General features: G+C 37.1%; 3 protein-coding genes across 8 annotated transcripts; 1 reads left to right on the forward strand and 2 right to left on the reverse strand.

Annotated features, from left to right (window-relative positions):
* Window positions 1-72: 72 nt before the first annotated feature.
* On the reverse strand, window positions 73-10,445 carry LOC132204875 (carnitine O-palmitoyltransferase 1, liver isoform). 3 transcript variants are annotated; one of them, XM_059633725.1, is made up of 16 exons: window positions 10,207-10,445; window positions 5,783-5,937; window positions 4,998-5,137; window positions 4,829-4,938; window positions 4,606-4,772; window positions 4,227-4,550; window positions 3,963-4,162; window positions 3,703-3,907; window positions 3,206-3,313; window positions 3,122-3,147; window positions 2,476-2,538; window positions 1,370-1,619; window positions 1,180-1,314; window positions 969-1,118; window positions 697-906; window positions 73-640 (listed from the first exon to the last, which is right to left on the reverse strand). In XM_059633725.1, the coding sequence occupies exons 2-16, from the start codon at window positions 5,921-5,923 to the stop codon at window positions 569-571; spliced, it is 2,301 nt and encodes a 766-aa protein (XP_059489708.1). In that variant the 5' UTR covers window positions 5,924-5,937; window positions 10,207-10,445; the 3' UTR covers window positions 73-568. The 3 variants fall into 3 exon arrangements, with proteins under 3 accessions (XP_059489708.1, XP_059489706.1, XP_059489707.1); XM_059633723.1 differs by lacking the exon at window positions 2,476-2,538 and adding an exon at window positions 2,846-2,911; XM_059633724.1 differs by lacking the exons at window positions 2,476-2,538; window positions 10,207-10,445 and adding exons at window positions 2,846-2,911; window positions 6,182-6,203.
* Window positions 7,093-14,993, forward strand: LOC132204876 (protein Hook homolog 3). Of its 4 annotated transcripts, none has more exons than XM_059633728.1 (16): window positions 7,093-7,111; window positions 10,850-10,991; window positions 11,103-11,194; window positions 11,400-11,472; window positions 11,594-11,777; window positions 11,831-12,096; window positions 12,148-12,301; window positions 12,359-12,636; window positions 12,690-12,854; window positions 13,121-13,281; window positions 13,335-13,469; window positions 13,531-13,739; window positions 13,804-14,003; window positions 14,065-14,136; window positions 14,188-14,333; window positions 14,646-14,992. In XM_059633728.1, exons 2-16 carry the CDS (start codon window positions 10,938-10,940, stop codon window positions 14,695-14,697), a joined length of 2,241 nt encoding a protein of 746 aa, XP_059489711.1. In that variant the 5' UTR covers window positions 7,093-7,111; window positions 10,850-10,937; the 3' UTR covers window positions 14,698-14,992. The 4 variants fall into 4 exon arrangements, with proteins under 4 accessions (XP_059489711.1, XP_059489713.1, XP_059489709.1 ...); XM_059633730.1 differs by lacking the exon at window positions 7,093-7,111 and adding an exon at window positions 14,390-14,423 and having other exon boundaries at window positions 10,781-10,991; window positions 14,646-14,993; XM_059633726.1 differs by lacking the exon at window positions 7,093-7,111 and having other exon boundaries at window positions 10,781-10,991.
* Window positions 14,994-15,045: 52 nt separating this feature from the next.
* On the reverse strand, window positions 15,046-16,144 carry LOC132204877 (probable H/ACA ribonucleoprotein complex subunit 1). Its single transcript, XM_059633731.1, has 5 exons — window positions 16,009-16,144; window positions 15,823-15,934; window positions 15,702-15,757; window positions 15,427-15,642; window positions 15,046-15,378 (listed from the first exon to the last, which is right to left on the reverse strand). Exons 2-5 carry the CDS (start codon window positions 15,899-15,901, stop codon window positions 15,061-15,063), a joined length of 669 nt encoding a protein of 222 aa, XP_059489714.1. The 5' UTR covers window positions 15,902-15,934; window positions 16,009-16,144; the 3' UTR covers window positions 15,046-15,060.
* Window positions 16,145-17,754: the final 1,610 nt, after the last annotated feature.

Here is a 17,754-nt window from a genome sequence, read left to right on the forward strand (position 1 = left end):
CAATTTGAGTTAACCAAAATAATAATACTTAATTTTTTATTAGTTAAAATTTGAACAATTTCCCAGGAACACCCAGGAAGAAAAAACACAAAATTTTTATTTTTAAATCCTTCAACAAGATTTATTTAAAGAGAAATAACAATGCTTAACTGCGCACGTTAATTATTTACAAATGTTCAGTTCTGCCTCAAATCAACACCTCAAAAATAATGATTAGTGAACATACTGAGAGTAAATCGTAAAACTTAATAGAAAGTTATTACTTTTGGTCTTACAGTTAGGCGAGTAAATTATTAATATTATTTTTACACTTTAAACTTTGCAATACAGCAACTAGAAAGAAAAAACAACTGCGTCAAAAGTTCAGAAGGTAAAATCTCACAAAACGCTTCGTACTCTAATAGAAATGAGCTTAAACAAATAATCTGCATTAAAACCGTCTATGAAGACATGCCATCCAAAGACTTTCCATTGCTTTCCTGCTGGTAAATATTTCCTCCGACTAAACGGGATACAAAAAGATGAAAACCAAAATATGACCAGGTCATCGTTCACAGCAAACGTCTCTTCATTTTTTCTCAAACAGGTCCCTGATATCAGCCAACGAGCGCTCAATCTGCTTGGCAAATCTGCTCGAATCCTAAAACAAAACCAAATAAGTACTATAAAATTTTGTAAAAAGGGTTTTGCACTAACAGTTTCATGTGAGCTCTTCTTGCTAGATATGTGGAAGAAGATGAGATCTTCTCCAGCAATGATGTACGAGACTCCATAGCCATCATCGGCCACGGGTCCAAAGCCTCCTCCAGCGCTGATACACTTGGGGTGCTTTTTCAGGTCGAGCCGAGAGGTTTGGCCGTGCGGCGTCTGCGAGGTAGATAGTCTCCAAGGCTCAGAAAGCACCTCCTGCATTAATATTCATTAATATTACAAATTAAAAAACACATTTAAAAAGTTAAAATCTCCACCTTCAAGAAGGGTGAATCAACTTCAAGGTACTTCGAAACGACGTACAAGCAGAACAAGTGCCTGTCAATTCCCTTGCCACACATGGCGTCTTGATAGCCCTTTTGATGCCTCTGACAAGCTGTCAGTAGCAGCTTGATATTTTCCTCTTTCTGTAAAATATGACATAGAGTTATACAGGAGAAGATTTGATAAGTTTGGCATTTTTCATACTGAGGCGTTGCCTTCGATCATCGACTTGACCCAGGCAGAGCTTTCAATAGTGCATGGACGGACTGTCTCTGTGCGGCCTTCACGGAAGAGACGAGTCATTGAGGCTTCATAGGTCAGGCTGAACTTTCCAGCATCCTGCCAAGAAAACAAATCAGAATTCATGAAGATGCCAAAAGGTTAAGAAACCTACTCGGAAGTAAGCAAGTTGAAGGGCCATTTGGATGAAAGCGTCAGGGCTGACCCTGCACTTCTTCATGAATCCCTTTCCGTAATGGTCGTGAACGTAAATTCTGAGGTCAACGTCACTGAGCAGGTCCTGCGCAGCAATGTAGGCGCCTTCGATCTCCTTAAGGGCAGGAGCTGGCATATCCCACTGCAGCCTCGTTGGTGCGGGAGGTTCGAACTCCGGAGTTCCAACCGTGTGTCCGATCTCGTCATACCTAGCAACGGATCCGTGCGTTACGACTGGTTTTACAGAAGTTTTAGTGTTGTTAAGATCCATTCAAAATGACATGCAAGTTTTAATCATATTTCAAAATGAATTGAATTAATTATCCAAAAGGCTTTACAAATATTTATTAAACAACAGTGTATAAAAAACTTTTTGTAAATGATTAATATTGTTTGTAATTAAAAATTGACAAGTTAATTTTTTTATTGTCATTTCATTGGTCTATAAAAAAAATTTGTTAAAAAATATGAAGAACATAACAAAACAAGTGAAGCAAAAGCATAAGAAGTTATAATTGCAAGCAAATTTACTACCAAGGAACACCAAAAGATAAAGAGCCCAAGCACAGGGTGGTGGAAATAAAATGAAATAAGATATAAGATCTTTTGTTTGACTCACCAATTTACTCTAAAAAATTTTCCCATAGAAAACACATGAATTAGTCTGGTCTGTTAACATGATTCGGGAGACACAAATTAAGGAATCCAAAATAATTATTTTGCTGATTGCAATTTTGAAAAATTAAAACAGGGGACATTGAAACAGATAAATCTCTTCTATATTATCAGGGGGCACTTTGGTTTCTAACTTTCAACTATATTAAAAGTTCATGCCAAAACCCCCAAAATCAAACTTTTAATTGCAGCGGCCGCAAAACTATCATGGAAACGTCCAAATCTCAGAATTTGTGACCAGGACATTCATTGATCTGATTGGCTTTGCAGCGTTTTTCAAAAGCATGCAAATGCCGAAAGGGCAGACTGGCTTTTAAATTGCATCAGATTTTAATTTAAGTGAATTCCCAAAAATTGCATCAGTCAAAAGCAGGGAAGTGTGAGGATTACCCAATGGTGAGCTCCTCTCCAAGGGCGAACTCCCACATGTGGCCCAAGACTGGGGCGTCAGCCCTGGCACCAATATAACACCATTAGTGCAAAGGGTTTGGGGCAGTGGTTGCAAATAATTCATGTTTTTATAATTCAAGATCACATAGATATTTAAGAGAGGTAAACCAGCGCCACTTGATACCATATTTTAATAAATAATAAAAAGTGTGTATGACCGATTGATTGGTGAGTGCCAAAACCAAGGGTGAAAAACAATTGCGAAATAATTTAAAGGCGTAAGAAAAATAAAAATAGATGTTGAGGAAAAACTGTAGAAAATGTACACAGAGAGATAGTTTGAAGAGCTTCAGTTGGCACTTTTTCCTACCACATATTTTCGACCTCCTCGCTCAGCACAAATTCCCACAGGTGCGACATAACTGCTGCGTCGGCCCTAAATTTTTGAAAATGACGGAGGTACTTAAATACATGTTGAATAAAAAAAAAATCCAAAATTCGGCCAGATTAATCTGCAGGCTGATTTTGATCTCCTTGCTTTTAAAATAGGCCCACTCAAAAGATGTATAAACGGTTTGTGTACGAAATGTCAAAGTGTGATCTGATTATCAAGATCTAAAATAAATCAGCATATTTTATAACTCACCACGAGTGCTCTGAATTGAAGCCAACCTGAAATGCGGAATTAAGGGTTGCTATTTACTTCAAGTAATTTCAGACAAAAACATACCCTTCCGTTTGTGCCAATGCAAAGGGTGAAAGACTTATCAAACCAGCGGTCGTAACCTTTGCCGTGCAGTAGAGTTCGGCCATATTGATCAAGTTTGTCAGGGTCATTCTGTAAATTATTATGATCATTCAAGAGTTTTCTTAAAAGAAGATGACAACAATAAAAACACATATCTGAAAATAGTTGAAGAAAAGTAAAAATCAGGTACCAAGCCAGTAAAAAGTAAATCATTTATAATAACGTTCAACATTAAATTGAAATAAAAAATATGTTTACAAAAGTTTTGTTGAAGAGGAAGAGAAATAACAAATAACTCAATTAACTGAACAAACAGTGCTGAAAAGTGAAACGAAGAGTGATTTAATTCGGAAACGTTTTACTCATTTTTAATCAGTTTACTGCTCAAGTGCGAGTACCTTTTTCGAAAATGGCTAGAAATTAATAAAATACAAAAGAATTTAATAATGAAGGCAAAATTAGTAGATATTCTAACTTACGGGATCAAAGTTGTACTCAATGTCATCAAGACAGACGACAAAAGCTGCCTTTTCAATTACATCCAATGAGGTGCGGTTGATGCCCTTGCCGAAGAAGTTGTGACGAGCCAGAGCCCAGTCTTTGCGCTGGCCGGCAGTTAGAGCTGCTAGGTGCATTTCACCCTTGGCTGGCTCACTGGGGTCATCCAGGATCTTCTGCATTTGGCTGCAAAATTTTGTCTTTAAGATACGAGATTATATAAAACAGCATCGATACTCACATTTCAATTTCACAAGGTTTGAGGATCCTGCCCTTCCAGTAAATGGGTACCCTGTAGTAGCGGCCTTTGTTGAAGACGGCAATGTGTGTTGAGTCGCTCAGATGGTTAATTCTGTCAGTCTCAATTCCAGGCAGTCTTGTTGTGTTAAACACTCTTTCGTACTGCCACGAGCAGAGAGGCACCAAATTCTGCACCAGAATCTGAAATTTTGTTCGAATGCATTTTAAGATAAAAAAATTCAAATATTTATCCGATTTATCTCACCGGCTCCAGCTCCTGTCTCTCAATGAGTCTGCGGTAGAGCAGACAAGCGTGAATGATGACAGCTGCTCTTGCAGCCTGAATTTTTGTCTGGTGCAGCATGATGGCGTCGATTCCGTAAAAGTTTGAGTTGACCATCAATCCAGAGCGGCCCCTGAGATAAACGTACTCCTCCCACCAATCGCTGACATAGTTGCTGGACCACCAGGATTTAAGCACCAAGTAGCGCTGCAACTTTTTGCCAATGCCCTTTTGGAACTCCTCAGCCAGACGCTCCATGCGTTGGAATTGCGTATCGTCCACGAGGGGACGGACAGAGAGCAAGTACTGCAATATCAGTATTTAGACTTGAGGCAAAAGGAAAAATTAATAATTTTATTACTCGGTCCATGGTTTCCTTAACTGTGGGCAAAGGCAGCCTGGGCAGAGAGCCCTGGTAGCTGTAGAGCATGGGCTTCCTGCCCATGGTGAGCACCTTGACTGCGGCCAACCACAACATGGTGGCCTTCGAAACTTTGCTGCCTGGGCCACGATTCTCGTACATCCAACCTACAGAATAAAATACACTTGTAACACAAGCGAAGGGTTTTAAATTGAAAATTTACCCTGGTACATGAAGAGCATTTTCAGGGTGTATCTCAGGGTGTAGGTGCAACTGAGCCAAACTCCAAGGCCTGTAACGCTGCACGCCACAACTTGCCATGCATTTGTCCTCCTGCACAAAATTTAAAATTTATTCCTAATCAGTATCAGTTTTTGAAAGTACAATATTACCCTGGGAGGTATTGGAGCAGGCGTTCAACAATATCATAAGGAACAGCGACCTTTCCGCTGAAGTGCATGGCCGCAAGGGCACCAACCGTGGCCCATAAACTCTGCAGGGAGGCTGGATACACTCCGCAGTGGACATTGTTCTAAAAATTGAAAATATAACTTATTGTTAGTTTTACTTTTGGAATTGTGTTTATTGAATGAAGACCTGGAGAAAAGTAAAAAATGAGACAACTGCGGAATATAGAAACGCCCATGTCGAGAGCATCTTAGAGACTGACTTGCATTTTATAGATTCTTTACTTTTTATTATTTGTCTATGTGATTGTATGATCTATGATATTATTGGTCAAGAGGTCCATCTGATTAGTCAAGTACCACCTGGACTTTGCGATTTGGCGCCGCAACAATTATCCTGAGGCTCACTCTTGAGCTTAGTAATATGAGAGTAATTTTTAGAAGAACTTAATGCTTAACATCGAAATAAACAAAAAATACTATATTTTGGAATAAAAATTGAACCTGGTAAAAAGTGGTAGCGGAGACAACAGCGGAATATAGAAACGACCACGTCGAGAACATCGTAGAGACTGACTAGCATTTTCAAGTGACGCTTGTTGGCAAAAAAAAGGGTCTTATTCTATATTATGACTGGCAATATTTTGCTATTACGTATCAAACTTGCTAAAAAAAAAAATACTAGAGGTTGAATAGAGGTTGATGAACCAAACAATGGGACCTTCATTTTGCATAAAATGGTATCAAATAAATAAATCCAAGTTTTTCACCTTGAATCTGGCGATCCGTTTCTTCCACGATCGAATTCCCGACTGCCACACCAAGTGCAGGACTTCTCTGTCGAAGTTGACATCCAACCCCTCGTGGGTCACCGCGAACGAGAAGGCAACAGCCGAGTGGGCTTCTGCCATCCTCTAGCCGTGCCCTGCAATCAGAACAGCAGAAAAAATTTATTTCAAATAAAAGTGAAAGTTACTATTAGTATCACATGCACAAAATTAGCTAAAATTTTCAAAATTTTAAAATTTAATTGATCAACAGATATCTTAATTACGGACGAGTAAATAAAATTTTTCAGCCTTTAGACTTTTGTGATTTCCACAATTTCAGAAGGAATTTATGCAAGTGATGCACGTAATGGATGAGTTGAATTATGAAAAAGTTCGTACTTAAAAATGCAACAGTTATTGCGCAGCGGATCACGGCGTAGGTTGTAATTACACTGCAATTGCGCGATCAATGCACGTGAAGAAAAAACAACGCTTTTGCGAGCGCTGCTGATGGAGCCTCAAGGCTTCAAGGGTCGCGTTTTCCTCATTCACAAAGTGCACGGTGCAGAGTCATCCTGCCACGCCACAAGACACACTAGACTCGCCTCTTCCTTCATGATGAAGCAAAATATAAAATATTGTTTTTGTTGAAATGGATTTTTAGGTAATTGTAAACAAGCTCCATGGAAAATTTAATTGATATCAAATTTGATAATTGTTTTGTTTAAATTTTTAAAGTTAAATTAAAAACTTAATTACAATAAATCAAACCTTCAAATTATTAGCAATTTTTGCTTCTCAAAAGTTTTTGATATTGATCTGACCCACAATATTTATTTCAAACAATGCAGATTTCGGTATTGTGAGCTATTTTGTTGATTCACCAACCAAAAAATTAAAATAATTGGGAAAACTTTCAATACAAATATTTTTAATTCCCATTTTTCTGATGGTTAAAAAAATTAAAATATTTTAATAACAACCAGATTACAACGATTGAGAATGACTTGAGCATTAAATTTATATTTTTTTTTTATCAATTGCAGTAAATTTAATTGATAATTAACGAACCAATGAAAACCACATTTAGAATTGACATTACAGATTGTGACGCATATTGTGATGTCACATGAGACCAATGTGCGATGTTCGGGGCTGGATTTTACGCTATTACAAAGATTTGTTTAGTCTCCTTCAGATAAAAGAGGCTATGCCAGATAAATCTTCCATACTTCTCCGTACACAAAGGCCGCCAAACGATGGACGGACAGACACACGCTCGCTCATCAACGATCTGATAACATTTTATCAATTCGAAACTATTTCAGGGTACGTTCCGCTTATCTCGCATGTTATAGAAAACGCAAACATATCAAATTATTAATTAATATATTTTTTTACGCGTGCTCGTCTTCTGTGTGCGTTTGACGCAGGTGGGACAGTGTTATTTATCTTTGAGGGGGGCACTTGAAGAGGTGAAACCTCGAATGTTTTAACCTTCGCAATTTGGGTCACATAATATTTTGCGCGCAGATTGGCGCAGATTTTACTGAGATTGTAATACTGACATTGTAGTCGGATTTCCCAGAGGCGCACAAATCTCAAATTGCTTATCACGAAAAAATTTAATACGCAATTCTTTCTTAAGAAATAAATAAATGAAAATAAAAAATAATTCAACTTCCAAATAATTTTTATATTAAAAAAAGCAAAATCTTCGTACAGATAATTTTATAAAGAAAAAATGTATTTTTTTTTTGCATTTATTAATTATTTGATTTATTTTAAGAGTTCAAATTGAGTTGAAATCTAATTTTCAGCAAAAATGACTTGTTTTGATCGCATTAAAATACTTCAAGACTAAAATATCTCTATTGTCCTTTTTGGAAAGCATAAATAATCATTGAGCTAACGGTGATTCAACAGTTCCATTAGGAAACTTGAGAAAATTTCTTGTGTGAAATAATTAGCCGCGGTTCACGGCATTGATTTGCGAGCAACAAACGCTGGCAAGGTCGGCCAAAGGCGCTCGGCGGACGGACGTGTCAAGCATCAAGCAATTGATACCCTCCTTGAGGAGAATATTGTGGCAATCTGGAGTTGGGTAATAATTATTTAACTATTCGAGTCAATGAATTCAGGTGCCACTTTGACATTTGTATTTGAACTTAAATTTAGACAGACTTGGCATCGCTAATTGCCGGGAGTGTTTTCGGACTTGGCAAGGCGTGAAAGTTGATTCAGTATTGAAAGGGTCTAACCAAGAGGTTTTATTTAATAATATGGCATAATAATTTTTATTTCAAAATTAAAAAAAATAAAACAGAAAAAATTCCATTGCTGACGCACAAACAGAAATTATCTCTAATAGAAAAAAATTGTTAATAAATCTTTTTTACTTAATTTTGTTCAATCAAATTTTTTTTCTAAATTAAAAAAAAATCCTTCTTTCAAACAAAAATTCTCCAGCTGCTTTTGACCGTAACTGGTCGCAAGTGATTCACGAGAAGGCAAATAAATAAATTGTGCCAAGCCTCCGTCGATGAACTTAATTTCATCTGCGATAGCGCGTGGAATGAGATGGCTAGCGCAGCTCTCACTGTAAGAAACAAGTGGCTGGTTCGGGTGACCAACTTTTTGAGTGCCTTCAACTGACGCCAGCAGCTTGGCAGCCAGGGCCACGAAAAGTTGCCTAAATCACGAACGGAGCGCGAATGTTGAGCAATAAAAATTAAAAGCTCTGGATACAAAAGTAACCAGCGCTCAAATAAAAATTTATATAAATAAAATTGGTGAAATGTATACGGCGGTTACTGCGTCGTTATGGAAGCCGCAGGAAAGTTGTGTATGTAAAGACGTAACAGTTCTGAAATAGAACGTAATCGATTTCCGTCGTTCAAGGTACAAGAAATTCTTCCAAAATAATTATTGAAGAAATAATGCTGAAGGCTGCATAATTAAAATAATGCTGAAGGCTGCATAATTACTCAAGGAAAACGACAAAATTAATTTCGGTTTTGGGTCACTTCTCAAGGTAGAAACGACCTTTGAATAGGTTATGATTTATGGCTAAAATATTTTGATAGAAATTAAATTATATATTTTAAATAAAGATTGTCAGTTTCCTCTTTATAAAAAATTTTTGATTCTATTTAAAGAACCGAATGAATGAGTCGGACGGTTCAAAGACCAGTTGTTGCAAAAGTGCATCCGTCAGCAAAAAATTGGCGGAGTTTGCAAAATATTCGCCGGCGCATATGATATTATTATAAACACTCGAGGTGGGCAAAGTACGACCGAGTCGAATCCTGTTTCCAATGCGATTAAGCAAACAAATACTCCTCCACTCCCGCCGGAGATAACGAAAGCCAGCGTTTTTACTACGAGGCGCCCTTTGGACCCGAGGGACAAAGTACGGGTTAATTAACTATGTAAATGTACCTCGCGTCACATGCGAAAGAGACGTTTTGTTTACTAAACTTTGGAATTTCTGCAAGTGATTCACCCATTGGACTTGAATCTTTGACCTCCTTTTTTTGATAAAAATTAGACAATATTTTTTAGTATTTTCTATGTTCATTTTAGCTTTGTAAGCTGATTTAAATATGACGGAGTTATTATTTTTTTTTTATTAGTCGGCATGCTAAATTTTTAATTATTCGTGGAGGAAGACACTCAGAATTTTTGGACTGTCATTGAACAACCACACAAACCAAAACAAGAGGAAATGAGTATATTGTTTTGACTGCAGCTGCTACGTAATTAAGCAGCTGCCATATTGTGGAAATATTTTTTCACAATTCAAGGGTCGTATTATAATCATAAAATTAAATTTGATAAAATTTAAATTGATTGAACATGATTCAATAAATCAATAGTTTCAGTTAAGCTAAATTTTTTGGATTTTTGACGTTTTTGTCCCATACCCATATGCATGGTTTCGCATTAAACATAATGAATTATTAATTTATCTAAAAAAAAGGTTTTACCACAATCATACAAAATTTACAACCTGCTTATTGGTAGCTTAATTAGATAAACAAGTCATTGAACTATTAAAAATTTATTTGAAAATTAATTTTTTGTAAACATCTGAAAGTGAGCAAATTAAAAAAAAAAATTGGCGGAAAGCCAATCCAAAATTTTCTAATGAAACTTAAGTTGGAAATTTCTATCGGCCTGAAAATGCAAAAACTAATATCCTTTGAAAATTTGCTCAGAAATACAAAATCGGAAAGTGGGTCACATGAAGTTCAATCAGCTGTTTCGCTTTCCAAAATTTCACGTTTGTCCCGGGCTTTCCAGAGGGGACGATCCGTCGGCACAAAAGAAAGTTCCCTGTCTAATAGAGAGAGATAGTCCCAAAGTCGTCTCTTATGATTAATTAAATTTTGCTGGATTTAAATTGCGGCCATAATACACACCTGGTACAATCAAAAATTAGACCGGAGACCCTTTCGCTGGGCGTCGAGTTTTCGTCTGCTCTGGCCGAATCCGCGCTCAGGTGGTCAATTTCATGTCGCACAAGGACCCGAGTCGTGACCCTCACTGACGAATGGCCAAATTCCGAACCTCAGCGGTGAGATTTTATTGAAATTTTGGCCCTCGAAGTGCGAGCGAGCGAGCGATCGGTGAACGTGTGTGTAAATTAAATGGAGGTGGGTGGGGGGCCTCTGCCCTCGCCGAGCCCCTTCTCTTTTGCTGCGGGAAAGTTCAAAGAGAGGGAGGGGAAATGTGCGGAGAAAACTTCCTGGGTGGCGCTAAATGCAGGTTCATTCACGCTTGCAGTTTTCGGTTAATCTTATTTTTAAACCGGTTTAATATTTTAAAGTGCCAATTTTCAAACATTTTCGCCACTAAGTCTGAAAAAAATTAAACAGCAACTTCTAAAAGCAAACTCAAGCACAATATTTGATAGATAAAATTCTAAATAGCTTAAGATAAACATCTAATAAACTCTAAAATAAAATTATATTAACCGGTTTTCAAATTAATTGAGCAATTAACCGTAACCAACAAAAGTCAAAACATGAGCAGCTGATGTTTTTTATCTAATTTTTCCCCAAGAACTCGCCCAGTGTAAAGAGAATGCAGTGATTTGCATTCATTCTACGATTCATTTGTCCCTATAAAAACTCTGGAAAAGTTAGAGGAGATGGAAAAGAAGGCCTCCGAGGAGACCGTGCAGGTCAAAAGCCTCTTCAAATGGGCAAGTTTTGTCATCATATTTTTCTCCTTAAAGCAGCACATCGTTGCGCCCTAATTATTTTCATTACGTTAGCTCCATTCTTCATGCTAAAAAAAATATTGGAATTTTCAGCTGCAGACATTCGAGATAACCGAGTGCAATGGGACACTCACATTGCAAGATCTTAGTGATGGAGTCGTGATGGCCAAAGTTTTGAATGAAATGTAAGTTTTGAGCATGCAAGACAAAAACTTATCTCTCTCTCTTCGCTCTCTTGTCACTTCCATGTCGCTAATTTGTAATTATGTGCTAAAATGAATTAATTTTAATAACTGAAATTACAGTAATTTATGTACATACAGATTTGTAGTTTTATAATAAGTAGATATTACAGTATAAATTTATTAATCTAATTTATGTAACTTGTAGTGATCCCGAATGGTTTTCCACTACTTGGATGTCTTCCATAAATACAAATGCATCACAAAACTGGCGTTTGAAGGTAATTTAATTTAAACTTACTTGACCCTTTTTTGTTGTAAAAATACAATGCTCAATTATATTATTTATTTTTTATGTAGTCTATGCACAAAAAATAAATTAAAAATATTTAAAACCCTCAGGTGAGCAACTTAAAGAAGTTGCTAACGAGGTTGATGGATTATTATCAAGAATGCTTAGGCTACCAACTCTCGTCCTTTGAGGAGCCAAACATAAACAAAATTGGAGAGCATTGTGATGCGGAACATCTCACCCAGCTTCTTATATTAGTACTAGGATGTGCTGTCCAATGCAATAACAAGAAAGGTAATTGTAACTAAATAACATTTGATGCAGATTAAATTTTTTGTCCGTTGCAGAATACATCAGCAGAATTATGTCCTTGGAAGTTGACGTTCAAAGGGTCATAATGCAGGCAATTCAGGACCTAGAGAGTTGTCTGCAGGAACTGAATTCTGTGTCTGGCGCCACTCTGGAATCACCAATTTCCGTGACAGCGCCAGGTGACAGTTTTGTTACGTCACACATTTCGCATCTTCAGGAGGAAGTGAGGGCAGTCACTGCCCTGAAAGACCAGATGGCCCAAAGATGCCACGAACTAGATCAGCAGGCAACAATTTTGCAGGTTTGGTATTAAAACAAAACATTAGGAAGAGATTTTAACAATTTTCATCAGGAGGAAAAAGCATTCCTTGCTTTGGAAAATAAGCGGTTGGCAGAAAAAATGAAGGATTTTGAGGGTCTAGAAGATGCAGGAGGCAGCCAGAGAATGAAAGACCTCAAAAAACAAGTGGAGCAATTAAAAGAAGAAGTTTTTAAAGCAGAAACGGGTATTGCTTAAAATATCATTAAAAGAGGCGCTTTGGTTCATTTGAATTCTTTTCCAGCAAGGGACGATTATCGGGCTAAGGTGAAACTGGTAGAAAAAGAAAATTTGGATACAAAAACTCGTCTCGTTGAATTGCAACAAGCTGCTGATGAAGCTCGTCTGCTGAAGGACGAACTGGATGTGGCTCGAGAAGCAGCAGACCAGGCAGCAAAGTACGAGGCAGCCATAGAGACGTATAAAAAGAAATTGGAGGAGTTTAGTGATTTGAGGAGACAGCTGAAGTTGCTCGAGGATAAGAATATTGAATACATGCAGACAACTATGGAGTTAGAAGAGGTTTACCTTCTCTGGTTTAGGTTCTGGTTCAATTTTACTTTATTTTACTTTAGGAGTTGAAGAAGTCTGGCACTTGGAAACCTCAAGTTGAAATGTATAAAAAGCAAGTGGGAGAGTTGCACCAGAAATTGGGAGATGAGACTAAGCGAGCGGATAAAGTCGAATTTGAAAACAGGAAGTTGCAAGAAAAACTTCAGGCAGTTACAGTGGAAAAAGAGGTAAGAAATTCTTTTCCGATGAGGCTGTTTAAAAACCGGGTGTCAAAGCTAGTAGATGTATAACACTCCTTGTTTTTCAATCTGCACATTTAACAAAAAGTATATAAGACTTATTTTTTAACCTTTCATGCACCTTTAAAGTGGTTGAGAGATCAAAAGCAGGTATTTCAACACTCTGTAGCTATGTTCTCCTGTGCTTGCAAATTTTATTGCTGCTTAATCAGTTTTTTTATTTAAATGTGCTGATCGTTGTCACAAATTTCTAGAGACTGGTGACTGTATTGGACGACTTGAAGGAAAACATGGAAGAAATGAAGTTTAACCAAATCCAGACAAGGAAAGACGGGGAAAGTCCAGGTGGCCTGGTGACCGCTCGCAATGTATCGAGCGGGCCAGAAGAACTCGACTTGAATTTGCAAGAGTTGAAGTAATATATTATAAAATTATATGAAAATGGTTCATTTTAAATAAATTTAACAGGGAAAAAATTATTCGGTTGGAGCATGAAAATAAGTTGCTGAAGATTAAAGGTACCGGGGACGAAGAATTTGCGGTTCTGCAAACACAGGTGGAAGATCTGACGCAGAGGATGTCCCTTGAACAAGCCGAGAACAGGTATTTTACAAAGAGGGGTTGTTTATTTGGCTGTCAAATGTCATACTAATTCATAATTTAGGAGAGCTAACCAGCGAATTTTGGAGCTAGAAAACCAAGTTGCAGAGACGCAGGAACGTCTTGTAGGCTCAAGCCAGCAAGAGTCCACGTTGGCCATCAGCATCAAGAGTCAGGTGGCGCAACTTCAATCCCAGGTGCAGCAACTCTCTGCCGACAAAGAGCAAAAGTCCAGCCAACTGGAGACAAAGGAAACCCAAATTGCTGACTTGAGTAATGACAAATGGCGTGATTTAAAAATTTTTATATTAACCATGGATTGTGGATTGTCTTGTAGAACAAAAGATTACCTTCCTTCAAGATGCTCTAACAAGGAAGGATGCAGAAATGCAAGCAAGGGATGAGAAATACCAGAGGTGCATTGAAAAAGCAAAGAGTGTGATAATTACGCTTGACCCCAAACAAGACGCCAGTGCTGAGGTTGAAGAGTTAAGGAATCAAATTCAAGAAAAAGAGAGGATCATTGTCAACATGGAGGTGAATTTTTTTGCAACAATAATCACATATTTTAACTCCAAAATAAAATTCTCAATTACAGAAAGAGTTTGAGAAGAGCAGAGGCATCCGTGAAATGGAGGAAAAACTGATGCTAACTGCTTTTAATAAATTTGTAAGCCACTTAAATTTAATCCAAAATTATTTATCAAAAATTTTAAAACAGACAGTGCAAATGAACCGTCAAGCTGCCGAGCAGCGTCTTGCCAACATGGGCTCCACGTCGGCCTCATTTTTGTCTCGTCAGAGGCAGCCTACACCCAGCAGGCCTAGGGGTAGATCTTCAAACGCCTCACCGCCGTACAATACCAGGTAAATTAAATAGTGTGATTAATCGACTAACTCAGTGCATTGCCTTTTATTTGTAGCTCGTTAAAGTGAACCAGATAATAAGAAATCAAGGTGAAAATTCATAATATTTTACAACACAATTTTGAACACCTTGGTTGACTGTGGTTTTACACTCTGCACTTTCATTTATTTTCTTTTTGTTTTGCATGATTTAAGTCATTGTTTTTGTATGATTTTCAGTGACGCATATGTGGACTATTAATCAGCACCTTGCAATTGCATGCAATTAGCACTCTAGGCCTGGAATATTAACTTCAAATTCCATTACTTCAGGAGCCTGCAAGAGAGGATTGCGCAGGATTTTGATGACATGAGGCTAAGCTGAGATCACACCGTCCAAGCTTTTCAAACAATAATACTTATGTGACACTTTAATTTAAATATTTAATTCACTATTAAATTTAAATTCTTAAAATATTGCTATTTAATTTTTGCACTTTTAGCCGAGTCATTTGTTTATGTCTAACAATCTATTGAACTGTTATCTTCACAAATGTATTTATTTACTTTGTGGGGTGTTGATTTTTACAATTATTTTAGTTTGTAATTAAATGATACATCACAAATTGGAAAAAAAAACTTAATGATTGTTTAATGCAAAATAAACAAGCTATTCTTGTAAAATCACTTATTTTATCTTTATTTTTGGAATATTCAAAAATCCTAAATTATAATCATGGAAAATATCTTATCTTCTGAATCCACCGCCGCCGCCTCTTCCTCTGAAACCTCCGCCACCTCCTCGGCCACCGCCATAACCTCCGCCGCCGCCTCCATAACCGCCGCCACCGCCTCGACTAAATCCACCTCCTCCTCCTCGGCCGCCCCTACTAAAGCCTCCTCCTCCGCCGCGGCCACCTCCAAATCCACCTCTGCCGCCGCCTCCGCGACCTCCGCCACCACGGCCTCCTCCTCTACCGCCGCGACCTCCACCTCCACGTTTGGCACCAGGGGGTTGAGGTAAGAAGCGTTGGAGGCCAAGTAACTTGGCAGGATCAATGAACACCTATTAAAAATTGTTATTAATTCAACTTACAAAAAATTTGATCCAAACCTTCTGTTTTGGTTTGAAGGACTGCGCGTTTACTGTGTCGGAGAGCTTTACAGAAATGTAATAGTTCCTGACAGTGCCGAATATTTCATCTACTTTGCCAATCTGAGATTTGTCCTCGTTATAAATTGGCGCATTGAAATATGGAACACTCTCGATGTCAGACTTGACTACGATGTCGGCTTGGCATGCGTGTGTGAAGTGGCCGAATTCTTGAACCTAGAAGATATGAAAAAAATTTACAATTTTTGCCAGCTTTCTCATCTTGAGAGTAAAACCTCTTCTGGAGGGCCCTCTGGCTGTCGTCCCCATCCGCCGCCGCCTCCGCCACGACCTTCAAATAGTTAGTATTTTTTTAATTTGCTTTCACGTAAAAAATTTATCATAAATCGAACTTACCACGGCCTCCTCCGAAACCGCCACCTCCGCGGCCACCTCCAAAGCCTCGACCACCTCCTCCGCGGCCTCTGAACGACATGTTGCCGGCGGTGTTTTGGTTATAAAATTCACGCTAAAAAAAGGCAGGATATGAAATAATGCGAATTGAGATGCATGAAGCTCTTGAGTATGATTTTTAATAAATACCCTCTGTTGTTTCCGGTTCTTTAATTTTCAAATATTTTCGAAAAACAATCCGAAACTAAATTTTGTTCGGACCCACGTGTTTTGCGTGTTTGTTATCGTTTACGGTTTTTTCTTTTTATACCGACACCGACTTCATTGTAACCGGTATTATAATAATCTAAATCGTTACTTTGAAATTGTGTATTGCAAAAAAACTGAATGCTATTTCAGTAAAAATGTCTTATATTTGATCAAATATAGAGAACTTCATGGATTAAAATAAAATTTCAATGAATAAGACGAATAATGACAAAATATTTTTGAAACCTAAAATTTTTACCGGTATGACTAATGAAATAGCCAATAGGCGATCGCTTTGGAGATTTTTGACTAAGCGCGCCAAGCTATCCAACTTTGTCAGAAAAATTGAAAAATTCATGCACGTTAAAATCATCAACGAAAAGCAGTGAAGTGTTTATAATAATATAATAATTGCACGTAAACTACCCGCGTGTGAGCGATTTTGAAGAAAATATAATATGAAAATCCAGAACTGCGAGGCTTTATTTAAGTTGATATATTAAATTTTTGAGCGGGGTGTGTACTGGCTTTATTACTTTAATTGAACCCAAACTCAAAGTAATTGTCCCGCGGTAGGACTCCGATAGGCAATAATTTCACCTGGCTTGAGCAACAAATCCACTGCCCTGTTCCGCTAGTAATATTTAATAATTATCAAATGTAAGGCGCTTTTCCCGAATATTTTCTCTCTCAATAAATCGTGCGGAATATTTGTACTGCGTATCAAAAATGACATTATTAGATCAAAGCAAAAATCAGGCAGGACAAAATTAAATTTTAAGCTAAGCCTTTCATCAGAAAACCATTTTATTAAAATAATTAATGTAACTTTTTTAACCCTGTTTACCAATAAATTCAATTTGTTTTTAATAGAAAGAAAAATTCTTTTTATGCTCAAAATCTCCAAAAGAATCCACTCGCTGAAGAACAGAACAATTAAATAATTTGGTTTTTTTTCTTTAAATTTAACAAATAATAAACTTAAACAATAAGATTACTAAAATAGCACATTTCTTTTATAATATTTAATAGATTGATTAAAAAATGATCATTCAATATTGAAATCTTATACAAAATATAATTTGCTTGTTTAAAGTCCAAAGAAATGGATTTGATAATTAAAATTTGAATTAATAAAATAATAAATCTAATTAATTTAAGAAAAGCATCATCTCTTGGAATTAAAATCAGCATAATTATGACGATTAACCACTCTCGTCATCCTAAAACATAATCTTCTAATTTTATCATTTTATTGTTAGTAAATCTGCAATTGCTTCATTATAAAAATTCTTATTTTTAAATAAAAATTACAATTTTTTATGGAAATTGAAAATATTGTTGAATAAAATTTCGTGTCAACATTTTTTCGAAGAAAAATATTACAAATTCAATAGTGGCCAAAATGAGTGCACGTCTGGCAAAGCGAGCGCGAGTGCAACACAAAGATGTTTAAATAATTTCCAAACAAAAATTTTATGGTCAGTGAAGAGCGAAAAAATTATTGGAATGCAGTAGAGGAGAATTTTTAAAATGTAATCTGAATGCGCCGTGGCAAAATTTCTGGCATACGCAAGGAGAATTGCTTCGCCACTTCTCTTCGCTCGCTCAGCATACCCTCGCAACTCGCAACAAGCTAAAAACCGACTATTTCATCTATCATCAGAAAAAAAACCCATTAAACAC

Source organism: Neocloeon triangulifer, unplaced genomic scaffold, assembly GCF_031216515.1.
Source record: "Neocloeon triangulifer isolate White Clay Creek 2 clone unplaced genomic scaffold, ASM3121651v1 ptg000022l, whole genome shotgun sequence".
NCBI classification, from domain to species: domain Eukaryota; kingdom Metazoa; phylum Arthropoda; class Insecta; order Ephemeroptera; family Baetidae; genus Neocloeon; species Neocloeon triangulifer.

Bases quoted from the DNA above. Each gene is read 5' to 3' on its own strand.
- LOC132204875 (XM_059633723.1), bottom strand. From the start codon at position 5,923: ATGGCAGAAGCCCACTCGGCTGTTGCCTTCTCGTTCGCGGTGACCCAC. The intron at 4,551-4,605 runs GTAATAAAATTA...CTGATATTGCAG, and splicing joins TTAAGGAAACCATGGACCGA to TACTTGCTCTCTGTCCGTCC. The intron at 907-968 runs GTGGAGATTTTA...ATATTAATGCAG, and splicing joins TTGATTCACCCTTCTTGAAG to GAGGTGCTTTCTGAGCCTTG.
- LOC132204876 (XM_059633728.1), top strand. From the start codon at position 10,938: ATGGAAAAGAAGGCCTCCGAGGAGACCGTGCAGGTCAAAAGCCTCTTC. The intron at 10,992-11,102 runs GCAAGTTTTGTC...TGGAATTTTCAG, and splicing joins TCAAAAGCCTCTTCAAATGG to CTGCAGACATTCGAGATAAC. The intron at 14,137-14,187 runs GTAAGCCACTTA...ATTTTAAAACAG, and splicing joins TAACTGCTTTTAATAAATTT to ACAGTGCAAATGAACCGTCA.
- LOC132204877 (XM_059633731.1), bottom strand. From the start codon at position 15,901: ATGTCGTTCAGAGGCCGCGGAGGAGGTGGTCGAGGCTTTGGAGGTGGC. The intron at 15,643-15,701 runs GTTTTACTCTCA...CATATCTTCTAG, and splicing joins CAGAGGGCCCTCCAGAAGAG to GTTCAAGAATTCGGCCACTT. The intron at 15,379-15,426 runs GTTTGGATCAAA...AATTTTTAATAG, and splicing joins CCTTCAAACCAAAACAGAAG to GTGTTCATTGATCCTGCCAA.